Source organism: Pollicipes pollicipes, unplaced genomic scaffold (genome assembly GCF_011947565.3).
Source record: "Pollicipes pollicipes isolate AB1234 unplaced genomic scaffold, Ppol_2.1 Scaffold_3087;HRSCAF=3621_pilon_pilon_pilon, whole genome shotgun sequence".
NCBI lineage: Eukaryota > Metazoa > Arthropoda > Thecostraca > Pollicipedomorpha > Pollicipedidae > Pollicipes > Pollicipes pollicipes.
Window position 1 is genome coordinate 36,073,319 of NW_023596225.1, and position 13,580 is coordinate 36,086,898.

A 13,580-nucleotide genomic window follows, 5' to 3' on the forward strand; every position below is an offset into this window, starting at 1 on the left:
GAGCCGGTTTTACTGCGCGGGGGGAGGGGGTTCAATCTGTTCTGCTGTCGTTTTGGTAAAGCTTATGCTGTCCAAATTTGCTCGGGCCCGTACGCCAACAGATGCGGTCATTTTAAGCCTTAAGGCATGGGGGATTCGTCCGCCACGCATGTGCCGCTGGATATGCCTAGATCTGAACTTCGGGATTTGATGGCGAACTTCATATGACTGTATTGTATGCTCTGCATGTCTTGCATTCAACAATGTAGCAATCAGATTATGATCCACGTGGTGGCGTTGCAACAGGTTTTGCATCAGTGGGACTCAGAGCGTTTCACTGAAGAATGTTCCAGATTGGCATGCATTGTGAGTGACGGAATCCTGGAAGTGATGTGGCAGGTTACTGATGGTGAGCATTTTAACAGTTACGGGAAGCGTTGCCGGCAAACCGTGTGATTTTAGTCGTGTTAACTAAGGTGATGTTTTTTAACGTATTTTGTGCATAACTTTTTATTTTGATCCCTTGTTCTGTGCATCGGCTTGGTCTGAAAAATGCCAGTACCGGCTCATGGAAGCCGTGAATTGAGTCCCACAGCTCATGCTATGAATCAAAATTATGAAGTCACCAATGTGTAGAGTCCGCGCATGTTCATGCTACTGTTCCTTCTGGTGGCTGGATGGTGCGCCAGCGTTTCTGTTAAGGATTTTGCCGGTCTCATTTCCGGAGACGTCAATTTCGTGGGTTCTTTATGGGCGATATGAAGAAAATCCGCACTGTGTCGACGCCAAAACGAGCCGTCCATCCAGTCGAGCTACGACCTGTTTGGCAAATCTGCCACCATTTGCACTCATTTCTCTGCCGTTCTTGTGCCGCGACCGTCGTCATGAGACGCTTTAATCATATTTCATTATAGGCAAGAGGCTGCTAACTCGTGGTGGCCGACAATCTTCGAACTTAGCAGTCTGTCGGCACATGAATGAAATATTATCTGGACACTTGCAGAGCTGACACTCGTGCGTCCGGCGGGAAAAGATTCAGCCTTGTGCCCACTTCAGGGAAAACGGCCTCTCCAGATGTGTGGCGTCCCGTCACGAAAGTCTGCTACGCCATCGCCAGTAGCTACACCATCAACAGCAGAGCCGTCTCCTGGAATAGCGTCCGTTATTCGCCTGCAATGCCAGCGTCCTCAATGTTTAGTGTTTTCGCAGGTCGCAGCCACTGGCCTGGGTGGTCAGACCCGCGTTGTTTGACGCGGCGCATCCTGCCCGACGCCTATGACACCTGCTGGCACATTTAACCCTTCAGAGGAGGCACGGCTCCCTTGTTCCGTGACCACCCTTCCATCCGATTTATACTCAATCTTCAGTCCCCGCCCGTGGGTATTTGTATGCGAAATAGTAGTACGAATCGTGCTCGAGTAACCAATTTCCCTCGCATTTCAGTATCTCCGTTTGTCAATAAGTTCGAAGAGAGCTATGCATGAACGTGACTGGCCAAACAGCGATCCCCGCTCCTGTAGGTCCTCCAGAATCCACAGCACTGACCGCCCCTCCGCCCCTGGGCTCGCCACATAACTCCCTGACGTACCACCCGTGAGACCGCCGCATAGCTCCCTGACGTACCACCCGTGAGCTCGGCGCATAGTTCCCTGACGTACCACCCGTGAGCTCGCCGCATAGCTCCCTGACGTACCACCCGTGAGACCGCAGCGACCGCCTCACCGACGCAGAACCTCCTTGTACACTCCACTGAACTTCCACCTGTAACGTCGTCGTGACAATGTCCTTGCGCCTGTACCTACCCGTGTACCTCGCCGTACCGCCGGGTCGTGATGCCGGTGTGCGACCTTGCCGCAGGTCGCCGGCTAGCCTGCGGCTACGTGTGCTGGCTGTGCTGCGCGGTGCTGGTGGTGGCGCTGGCGGCGGGGGTCGGCGTCAGCGTACCACTGGTGCTGCAACTGGAGCCGCGGGCTGGCCTCCAGCAGCGCTTGCGCACAGCCAAGCAGATCCTGCAGGAGGTGCCACTCATAGACGGGTGGGTAACGCCTGCATACGCGCAGCCAAACAGATTCGGCAGGAGGTGACGCTCATAGACGGGTGGGTAACGCCTGCCCGCACGCAGCCAAACAGATCCTGCAGGAAGTACCGCTCATAGACGGATGGGTAACGCTTGGCTGTACACAGCCAAACAGATCCTGCAGGAGGTGCCGCTCATAGACGGGTGGGTAACGCCTGCCTGCACACAACCGAACAGATCCTGCAGGAGGTGCCGCTCATATACGGGTGGGTAACGCTTGTCTGTGCATAGCCAAACAGTTCCTGCACAGCAAGGGTGTCATTTCCTTAAATCGATTTGGAGGCTCAGTCGAGAAGTTTGGCCTAGCCTTTCCCAGAACCTGATTTATCCCTTGGTCTCGGTCACATAAGTTTGCGTCCCCGATACTGTTGCTTTCATTGAAACGTAGATTCAGAAGAAATATTGGGGGAGAAACTGTTTTTTTATTCGATTTGATGTAAGCTGGCCTTTTCTTCAACTCTTGGATTCGGATGTAACTCACAGAAAAACATCTAATTGAGTCTAATTAAGGGATCACTGATGACTACCGCTGTCGATGATCTTGTATAACCACCACAGCCAAGATTGTGCGACAAATGCATTTGCGACTGTTGGAACAGGCATACGTAAACTTTTATCTGGGCTAGAATGACAAACACATTGCCTGCCCACAGGATACCATTTGGAACAACTATAATTTGATAATGGTAGTCGGATGTTAGGGTACCAAGTACCTAGTACCCCACCTACGTGATGTAATTGTCCTGCAATATTTCTATTGAAATATTCCCTCCTTGCTCATATGCATTGAAGGAGCTTAAGGGAGTACTGGGGGAGCTCATGTCAGCAACGGTGGCTCAGCATCCCCCGGAAAATAAATATCGCAGAAGAAATGCCGCTCATAGACGGATGTGCGACGCCTGCCTGTACATTACCGAACAGATGCTTCAGGTGTTCCAACCCCAGGGGAGTGCTATGTCACTAGCTGTATCGGGCTGGTGTTACGCTAGCTCTCACGGCATTGGTGACATGGTAGCGGCGTTGCCTAGCCGTAGCACGGCGTTGTCCCAGCTCAAATGCAGTGCTGCCCGAGTGCAATATGGATGTAGCGCGGCCTTGGCCGCATCATCTGACGTAGTTAGACACTGTCAACGCTATACTCAGGTCAGAAGAGAGATGCTATTGACCGCCTGGAGAAGAAGCGTATGTAAGCCCAGGTATATATGCTAATGTTAAAGGTACAATGGTATGTGAGTAAGAGGGAGATTTACCTGGAAATGAATTTTCCTCGGACGATTGTGGTACCCCATGGCAACAGTGAACACCGATTAACACAATGGAGGTCGATCGGCGTTGTCCGTCGTCTCGGGTGTCACATTTGCCCAAAGCGCACCCATTTAAATTTGAAGCCCTTTCTCACTCTCATAGGTGCTTGCGTACGTCCGGCCCGGGCTCTAAAGCCGAAATCATCATCACTTGGCATTCCCCAGGCGTCCAGCGCCGGCAGTCGGCTCCCAGAAACCTAGCGGCCCGCATCGAGCCTCCTGACGGGCCATAGCGCAAATGGCGTTCGGAACTTGCAATGCGAGTGGCCTGATGCCGCGTCGGAAGTAGCCTGATGCCGGCTCTCCCTGAGAGGTTTACCGGATCTTTTGACGACACGCCAGGCATTCGGGACCTGTTGACAGCGCGCGACGCCTAGCGCCTGGAGGATCTCTCTGCGAGTCCGAACCGCCCATGCCGGGCACGTTTTGCTTTAGCGCCCGGCGACTAACTCTGGATGCATTATTTAAAGCTCAGTGCAGAGTGGCCGTGCGCCTGCCTTTCGTTTTAGCTGCTCAGTGAAACTGGATCCAGTCGGTATTGGAATTCAGGGCAGGAGGTGATAGCGTCGCTAAGGAAAGCCGCCCGGTTTTGCTTCGCTCTGATGGTTCGCTGGATATCAGGAATCAGCACCTTATCCCTTGCCAATCCTGGGGCCTCCTTGAAGTGTCTGCTCTGTTTTTCGTCGATTACACAAAGTGGACGGATGTAGACGGCCAGACTTTCTGTCCTTTTTCCGATATTCTGTTTCGATGGTGTGTGATGTGTGTAGCGTTGTCTACCTAAGGCTAATGGCTTATGATATGTGTAATTGGGCTCAGTTTCACAACGTAAAAACATTACCATGCCATGCAATTTCAAGAGGCCAACAATAAGCGCACACCGTATGACACTTTGACGGCTTGCAGTAATCACAATGCCCCGATGCCTGTTACGAGCATAAGGTGAGGCTCTGCCCAGTTGTGTGTTGTTTCTGCGTCTTGTTTTGCATTGTTCTTCGCATTCTGTAAGAGCTCGGCCGGAAGAGAATAGCGGGATGTGTCGGAGCTGCTCTGAGGACCAGTCTGGCGTTAATGAGCTCATGCCAGGTCACATATTTAGTCTCGTTTAAAACATGGTTCTGGATGGTAATGACGTAGTCAAGATTCCTCCCTTGGTCGACACGGATTATGGGTGGTCCTTTCATCCAAGGGTCCCCTTTCCGTCTGTGTACGGGTCGTGTTGTTGGATTCAGAGCGCCTTTTCAAGTTTTTGATCCCAGTTTAATTCCCCTCCTCGGGGTCTTTTTAGAAGTAGTACGGGCGTTTTAAACCGTCCAAGAGTACTAGCGTCTTCGGCGACCTCAAGAGGGCCCTCGCCACCTCTAGGGAGGAGGAAGGGGGAGGCACGACGCAAAAATTCTCCCCTTAGTCACACCTCTGCTAAATATCGCCCCTACATTGCTTTGCCACGCGGCCTTACATCAAGATGTTTTTATGCATGCTTTTCCCACATTTCCAGCGTCACGTGACACACCGTCTGGAATATTGACGTGGCCTTACTTCACACAATCTGACTAGGCTTGATCGCCTTGTACCTATTTTGAATACAATTTTAAAGATCCGTTTGCTTCGGGTGAAAAAGCACCTACCGAGGTGCGAATATGACCCATGGTATCATGTGCGGGCGTGTGTTACAGTGTCCTGAAGCACTGTGACCTGAGGTCAGGGGTCAACTGGCCTGTTAAGAAAAACGTTTCCCTCGATATGTAAATGTTCTCTTTAAAGCCTCAGATGTGGTATGGCCAGGCGTATCAAAGTGGCATCCTGTGAACTAAGATAAACCTGACCGGTGACCTTATAGGGCCGGGACATTGTAAACAATGATGTTTTCGGCATCTGCATATAACAGGTAACTGGTACTCGTCATTATGTAGTGGCGAATCAAAACCGTTCGGATTCGAATCGCCTTGTCCCTGACCTAGAATGTAATATTATCCGAATCAAAGAGCTATCTGGTTTTGAATGGCATTGATTCTGACTCAGAATGCGATATTACCCAGTTTTAGATTCAGTTGATTTACTTCTTTTACCAAACGAGCCAAAGCCCCTCTAACAAAACAAAAATACACTCAGGTGTTAACGAACTGACTTTATTTACTCCTTTTGCTTGCATACTGTAACTCCGAACGGAGCTGCGTTTTTCTATGGAACTGCCATGAAATTCGGTTTTCAGTGTTGCTACCCACAAAGGAATGAAACGAACTCCTTTTCCCGACTTCTCTGCACGAGGATCATGCCATACAATTTTTGAACGATCGTGACCTCTATGGACTCAAGCATCGATGTAAATTTGAAAATGGTATACGGTTTTATTTCCACGTGGCGAGGCTTCCGACCATATTTTTATTTTATGTAGCATGTTAAGGTGTTGGAGTTTGGGATATTTTCAAGCTGGGCGCACAAGGATTACCGGCCGACTAGGTGCGGACTATTACCACATTAGCGATGACGCAAACCTGCGTGGTGCGCTGTGAAACATTTATTTGGCTCGCAACTCAGTTGACAGCTGACAGTACGCAACTCAGGCGCAACCAGAGAGGGCTCCCGCTCCCTCCCCCTAGGTTCTCTTATGCTGAGTGATGGCTGGGTTCCGTCTCTCCTTTAAAAAAAAAAAAAAACACCTGGCTGTTCCCATGATTTATAATAAGGATGGGTCATATCGCACGTTTTTAATGCGGCCTGAAGTATGGGGCATGCGAGATCATGGGCTTTGTAAAAGAGGTATGGTTGTTTTGCACTGATTTCGATTTCATCTTATACCATTCAAGTGCAAGCCACGTGCTCTAGTCTAACGCAGTTTGTGCAGTAATGCACACTGCGTATTCAAGCCAAGTTCATCTGACCGACGCTCCCCGCGAACCCAACTGCCATCGCATTTATAGGTGGGAGTCTTGGTTTCGCCCTTCCAAAGAGCATCCCGGACCTTGGTTAGTGCAGACTGATGTCGAGGCATCCCTAAGAAGCACTTCCAAAAGGCGTTAGGGGCTCTTAAATTCCAGTTCAAATGTTAAATGGCAGCAATCCAACCCGCCTGGACCGGTTCTGTCGTCCAGCTTTTCTCTTCCCGCGCATTAGCCACGGCCATTCTGCACCGCACTCACTCCACCGACGCCCTCAATAATGACCCAAACACCGAGGCACGCTGTGACTCAAGGCACCCTGTGGTTTCAGGCACAACGACCTGCCGTGGAACATCAGGAAGTTTGTGCACAACAACCTGCGGATATTCAACTTTACGGCCGACCTCCGGCGGGTCAAGCCTTGGGCCTCCAGCCAGTGGTCGCACACCGATATCCCGAGGTTACGGGAAGGCCACGTCGGCGCTCAGGTCAGTGTTCGTGAGCGTGCGTGCGTGCGTGCGTGCGTGCGTGCGTACGTGCGTGCCTCACACAAGCGTTTAGCTCTGTGGCTGCTCCGAGCAAAATCACGCTGACTTCTGAAACGTGGAGAATGCCGTCTGGCCTTGATACGGAGGAGCTTGCTAAAGCATTGGCTGCTTCGTCGTCGGAAGATATGACGTTCTCGCGCGGACCTGTGCTGTGCCTATGTAACCTATACCATAGACGAATTGGTGGCACAGCCGTGGCTACATGCAAGAAACACCATTCGCATTATAGCTGACGCACGAGTTTCACGTTAACGATGTCGCTCTTACTGAGCCGTGTATATGTACCCGGAAAGCTAACATGATATAGCAATGCCAACATCCTTTCTGCGGCACTGCAGGCACACCGCCTAACATGCACTGGGCTCACGCAGTTAACAGCTAGAACAATGCACGCTGCCGTTCTCTTGCCTGTCATTAGTGTCGTGGCGGCGCGACTCAGCCTTACTTAATGATAGCACGAGTTCCGGGGCTAACAACGGTGTCACGCGGTGTCAATCACTTGCAGGGTTCAGTAAAATGCTCCCGAAGAGAAAAACCCGAATGCATATGCCGACGTCCAAAGCACGCAGGTTTCCTATGTCTTACGGTTCAACGTTTGACGCCGCACACTCCTGCCCACACACGTGCACATCCAGACGCTGTGGTGGAACGGCCCGTCTATTGCGCTCACCCGTTCGGCACGCTAGATATTCAGCACTGCGCCGGGATTTCTCCATGGTTCGTTGCCCCGGACTGCCCTGTTTGTGCGGCTCGCATTGGCGGCCCCATGGTTGATCAGCCCCGGATGGTGCGCTTTGTTTCCGCCCCACGCAAGAGCACCTGAATGCATTCAGCTGGACAATGGCTCGGCGACGCGCCGTTTCGGTCGCTTTGGAGACAAAGGCGGCGCTAAGATTGAACGGCATGCAAACACGGTCCGCCATTAACGGATAGCCACTGTTCTTGCTTTCCTCCTGGTCGCGAGTGGTACAGTACGCCGCGGCATCGGCAGTGTTTTTTGTGTGTGTGTGTGTGGTGTGTGTGTGTGTGTGTGTGTGTGTGTGTGTGTGTGTGTGTGTGTGTGTGTGTGTGTGTGTGTGTGTGTGTGTGTGTGTGTGTGTGTGTGTGTGTGTGTGTGTGTGTGTGTGTGTGTTTGTTTGTTTGTTTGTGTCCGAGTGCTGCTTTTTGTGCCGTGCTGACCGCCGTCTATGAGGGCTGACTGGAGCATCAGTTTAAGAACACGGGTTCCGGGGGAGGGGGGGGGGGGGAGGGAAGGGGGGCACATTCATCTGTGCGTTCTACCATTAGATCCTAAGTGATGCACGGAAACGGTTAGCTTCAAAACGACTGGCCTTGCCCCACCCAGCCCCATTGTGGGGCATGCGCCCGCTGCGGAGGACTATTCTGCTCATGTCCGCGCGCTGTGTTTCAGTTCTGGGCGGCGTATGTGCCGTGCGAGTCGCAGTACAAGAACGCCGTGCAGATGACGCTGGAACAGGTGGACCTCATCAAAAGAGTGGTGCGGCAATACTCGGACTACCTCAGCCTGGCGCTCACGGCCGACGGTGAGCTGGTGTAGTGCGCACGAGCGCGCGCTGCTGGCGGTCATCTCATGCACGTCGGACGAGTTTACGCTGCTGGCGGTCATCTGATGCACGTCGGACGTGTTTACGGTGCTGGCGGTCATCTGATGTACGTCAAACAAGTTTACGCTGCTGGCGGTCATCTGATGCACGTCTGACGAGTGCGTGCTGCTGGCGGTCATCTGATGCACGTCGGACGTGTTTACGCTGCTGGCGGTCATCTCATGCACGTTGGACGTGTTTACGCTGCTGGCGGTCATCTGATGCGCATCGGACAAGAAAACACTGCTGTTTATGAGTCGCAGACCATCACTCAACCTTTTTCCCGACTCGGAGTCGTTTGAACTCCGTCTAGACCTACGTCCATAGTTGCGTCGGCTCACCTGGATGTGGTGCCACCACCGAGGTGGAATAAACAGCCTTATTTGCTCACCCTCCCACTTCGGTATCGCCAGCAGGCCGCAAATTGCTTTCTGAGGCGACAACCGCCCTTCCAGGACAGCAACCCAACAGTCGGTAGAGGCCAGCACGCCGATCGGGCCTTCTTACTGTTCCTGATGTTGCTCAGGATAGCTCCGTTCGCTTGATTGCGCTCGGATCTTTTGCTCATTAGTTTCGCCCGGAAACAAACCTACGACCGTACAGACGTACGGTCGTAGGTCTGTTTCACGGTCAAACAGTGCGGTCAAACAGACGTATTGTACTTGCACAATTCGTCCAGCTCGCGGGTGGGTGTAGCAGATGGAAACGAAGAAACACCCAGGGTGGAATTCAGAGGCCAGTTATGACGTATTTGTCAGCCAGATATGAACACGACTGCATTTAGCAACAAGTTATTGTGTATTTATCAACTAGTTATGAACACGTTGTATTTTTTGGCCAATTATCAATACGATCTGCATTTTACACATCACCCACACGTCGGCATTGTAGCGCATGCCAAAGAATGTTCCGTCCTGCAGCGCGAGTTCTCAGAAAGATCGCTGAATATGCATGCATGTTGATGCATCTGCAACCTGCATTCGCCTCTAAAATCGGAATCTGTAAGATCTGAAGAGATTTTTGCATTGCCTCCAGCTGTCTCCAGAGAACAATTTTTATTTAGAGGATCCAGAGAATGGAACACTCGACCACCCTTTCTGTCTGTCGAAAACTTGAACCCGTTGCCGTATAGTGGACGTGCAACGTCATAATTAACATGTTTAGCGCGTCTATCCTAACGGCCAACAGCCCAATTGGTGTTTGCTAAATGTCAGCAGCAATTAGCAAACGTAGATAGAATCTCAAATTTAGTTGGTGGCTATCGTGCGTGACGATAACTAATTATCGCATATGCGTCTGCACGTTTGCAAATGAAGCTGTCTGGCGGTCGGTTATCCCGACCGTATATTCGTACACTTTCTGCCCACGACCTCAGGGCGTGTCGCCTGTCCGTAGTCGTAAACCACGGCGGCCCAATTAGTGGGGGAATTATGCCCGGGACACAGCGGTCGCGCTGCCGCCGTCCGGGCGCGCCCGAGCAACGGCCGTCTCTCTCACGCGCGCGAGCGTCGCTAATAGCTTCTGGGGCTTTATGCGGTCGTGCCGGGCGCGGGCCGCGCCGGATGGGCCAATTAGCGGCCACGCGGCGAGGCTGGCGCTCATGGGCCGTAATCGGCGCGCCCGGATTTGGGCCCGTCTGAGGCCGAGAGATAGCGGCGGCGCGGCGCGCGGCGCGGCCGCGAGGCGGCCCGCTAACTTGTAATTGCGCCCTATCTCGGGGCGGTGGAAGTTTGAGCCCACGTGCGGACAAGGCCCGACGGCTGCCGGGCATGGTGAAGCGGGGGGGGGGGGGGGGAGTGGAGGGAGACGAGGAGTTGAAACGTGGGAAAGATCAAGTGTTCGACTGGGCCGAGTCACGGGAAAGTTGTGTGCCGGGTACCTTTCATTTGCACGGCCGCGGCTGCGCGTAATTATTTATGACAGCAGCTGAAAATTCATCTCGCATAACTCGCTGCATGCTAGGCTTAAGTTGTCTGACCTGGTCGTAGCACCTTAGCACCCTAGGTCGCAGCCTAACTAACGGATGAAAAATGTATTTCCTTGTGATCAGTGATGAGATAAATGATAGGGTGTCTCTATATTCACATTACGGCATGGAACGTTTATACGTATTTTCCTCGAACGAACTCCCTTGGCCTGTGGCATGTACATTCTGTACGGAAGCACTTCTGCCAAAGACGTTTCTTACAAAACACGCACTGAGCCAAGAAGGAATCCAAGCGGCTCGTTGACATGAGAATATATTTCAGACATCCTGCAGGGCCACAAGGAGGGGAAGATTGTGAGCCTGATCGGCCTGGAGGGAGGTCACAGCATTCAGTCAACGTTGGCGTCGCTACGCGCCATGTACGAGCTGGGTGTGCGCTACATGACGCTCACTCACACCTGCGACACCCCATGGTACGTGGCAGGCAGCGCTCTGGGATGGCCCGTGCGCCCGTGTACCAGGCACCAGCGAATGCAGGGGTTACAGATGTACCCCGGGACCATAGATCCGGCCGCCATGGGCGTTTGTGCTGCGAGCTACGAGACTATCACCCCCTCCGCACTGGGATCTGGAGTTAAGGTCTTGTCTGCATCTGGAGGGGTTGCAGATGTACCCCGGGACCATAGATCCGGCCGCCATGGGCGTTTGTGCTGCGAGCTACGAGACTATCACCCCCTCCCCACTGGGATCTGGAGTAGGTACCCAGTCTTGTCTGCATCTGGAGGGGTTACAGATGTACCCCGGGACCACAGATCCGGCCGCCATGGGCGTTTGTTCTGCGAGCCACGGGATTATCACCCCCTCCCCACTGCGATCTGGAGTTGCGGTTTTGTCTGCATCTAATGATGCCGTATTGGCGCCGGCACAAAACCTCAGCTGTTGTTGGGATCCAGGGCTAATCTAGCATCCATAGGGTAATTTCCCCTTGCAGGGGCATAGGGCTATGTCCCCTTGGGTGCTATGAGATTTTGGTGCCCCGAAGGGGCACCAAAACCTCATGATGATTTGGGACACGAAAACACATGACGATTCGGGGCATCAAAACCTCATAGTGAAGGGATGCAAACCTTTCATTTCTGATTCACGTAGCCTTTATTTTTTGAAGGAACCAAATTGTAGAAACACCAAAAATATCCTTAATTTGTGTTTTTTTGACAGGCAACAAGTTCCCGGAGCGCTGTGATACCCGTGTTCTGTCGTTTCACAAAATCCTGGATCGGTCTACTCGGCGATGGAGCACCAATACCTTTATTTTGAGGATCATAACTTTTATTTCAAATAGGTACCCAGCTTCAGAAGGCACCACAACATACGCCAAACCCTAATCATCAGGGGCACCAACTTCCAGGGGCACAATAGAAGCCCCGTTCACAATGTACAACTCGTGTAAACCACTGACGTGACTTTTCGTAGGTGCTTAGTCTATTTATTGGCTCTTCCTGAACCCTACACTTCATATGGTCAAAAGGAACTTTCAGGTAAATAGGAACAGCATACTGTTCTTTAAAAAAAATTATGAGTGGCTTATCTTCCGTAAGTCCCAACTTAAAAGGTTTCAATTGTGGTGCTGTACCAACTTTGAAATACTCTGACAGTCCTAGGCAGTGGTCACGATTTGTTGTCAAGGTTAAAGACACATGCTAATTCGTATCGAGTGGGCTATGGATACGAATTTGTACCTAATTTATCGAATGAACCTTCATGTTGTGTAGTAACCATTGTAATAATTTACCAATATATCACGTTTTCACATCAAATGCTGTCGTAATTGCGTTTACTATTGGGTGTTTGCCTCCCAGGCTATTACCCAAAACTATTTTATCTCTCAACCAGTTCATGTCGAGTTGTTGTCGAGTTCGGAATACATATGCACGCTACTTCTGAAGGGGGTACTGAGATGGTGGAGTGAGCGGCCGGTTATGCAGAGTATGTGCATGAAGTTTGAATTCCCACCTAAATAAGTATTTTCGTGCGGTATGTCCAGGGCACGAAGCGGATGCTTGAAAGGTATCAGCGCCAGGTTAACTATGGGGCTCCCCGGAGGACGCGTGCATGACATGATACTGGGGTACGGACTTGTATTCTGCCGGGGTTGCCCTCCCGTTCACCGTGCTATTTTTGTCCTCATTGATTGCTGAGGGCTCCCAATACTATCCATGGAGTTTTTTTTTCTAAATTACAAACGGTGAAATATCACAAGACACCTGAATCTAGTGTGCCGTTTGTAAAAAACGAGTCTAGATTCATTGATAACCACATTTGCGGCAGGCTAGGTTGATAGGTACTTGCCACTTTAAGCAGTTATTTTCAAAAAATGCTAACTCTATTACAAGGATAATGTCTTCAGTCTTATTGCAGGTGATTTAGCTTCGAACAAGCCGAAGTGCTGAACAGAACCTAGTAAAGGTCTCAAAAAAATTATCAAGTGCAGCATTCATTTTGGACGGCACACATCGTTTACCTGTCTTAAGTGCAGCTTCAAACCAGGCTTGCTAAATGATCAGCCGTATTTGACATGGCATGAATGAAGCAGTTGATGTTGGTGCGCAGTTATTGGCCACGTGCCTATTAAATCTTTGAAGTGGTGTACGCACCAGTCACTGGGGTATTTTGTAACAGGTCAGAACAACAACTTTGGAATTTCAATAATTAATGCAATGTCGTAGGAAAGGGAAAGTGGGCAGCTAGCCTACTTCACAGAGGTGACATTATCCTTTTGGAGGCTATTATAAAACAGATCAAGCAAAATTGCGGTAATTGCTTTAAATATCCACCGTGCTACAGTCAGAGTTTTTTCTGCTAACAGATAACTCGAATGAGGGATAAACTGCAACGAGACAGCAAATGAAATCAAAATTCTACTGAAACACTGATGTATTCGGCTGTAGATTGATTACAAGCTTAAACACGCGGTAGTCGTTTAAACAATATTCTGTGCATCAAGTAGGAGGATGCGTAGTCGCCCGAACGAGCCATATTATCACACGTTTCTTTTTCCATTTGTTGAGGAATTCTAAAGTATCCAAGCTGAAAGTTGCTCACCTATCTGTTTAGGTTGTGGGCAGGAGGCAGTGTTCGCGTGCCCCCTCCGAGCACTTTAGACTGGAAGTCTCTCCCCAGGAGCGCAGCCGGAGCCGTAGGGCCTGGTCCCATTTCGCCTGCACTAACAAAAACTAATTGCGTATCGGCCTCTGCCTAACAG

General features: G+C 51.0%; 1 protein-coding gene across 1 annotated transcript in view; it reads left to right on the top strand.

The window, feature by feature from the left end:
• Positions 1-13,580, top strand: part of LOC119090078 (putative dipeptidase NECHADRAFT_87110) — a 45,261-nt gene that overhangs the window by 30,444 nt on the left and 1,237 nt on the right. Inside the window, exons 3-6 of the mRNA XM_037212872.1 lie at positions 1,837-2,014; positions 6,571-6,727; positions 8,199-8,331; positions 10,641-10,791. Coding sequence (XP_037068767.1) covers positions 1,837-2,014; positions 6,571-6,727; positions 8,199-8,331; positions 10,641-10,791 — 619 coding nt within the window. The remainder of the gene's footprint in view (positions 1-1,836; positions 2,015-6,570; positions 6,728-8,198; positions 8,332-10,640; positions 10,792-13,580) is intronic.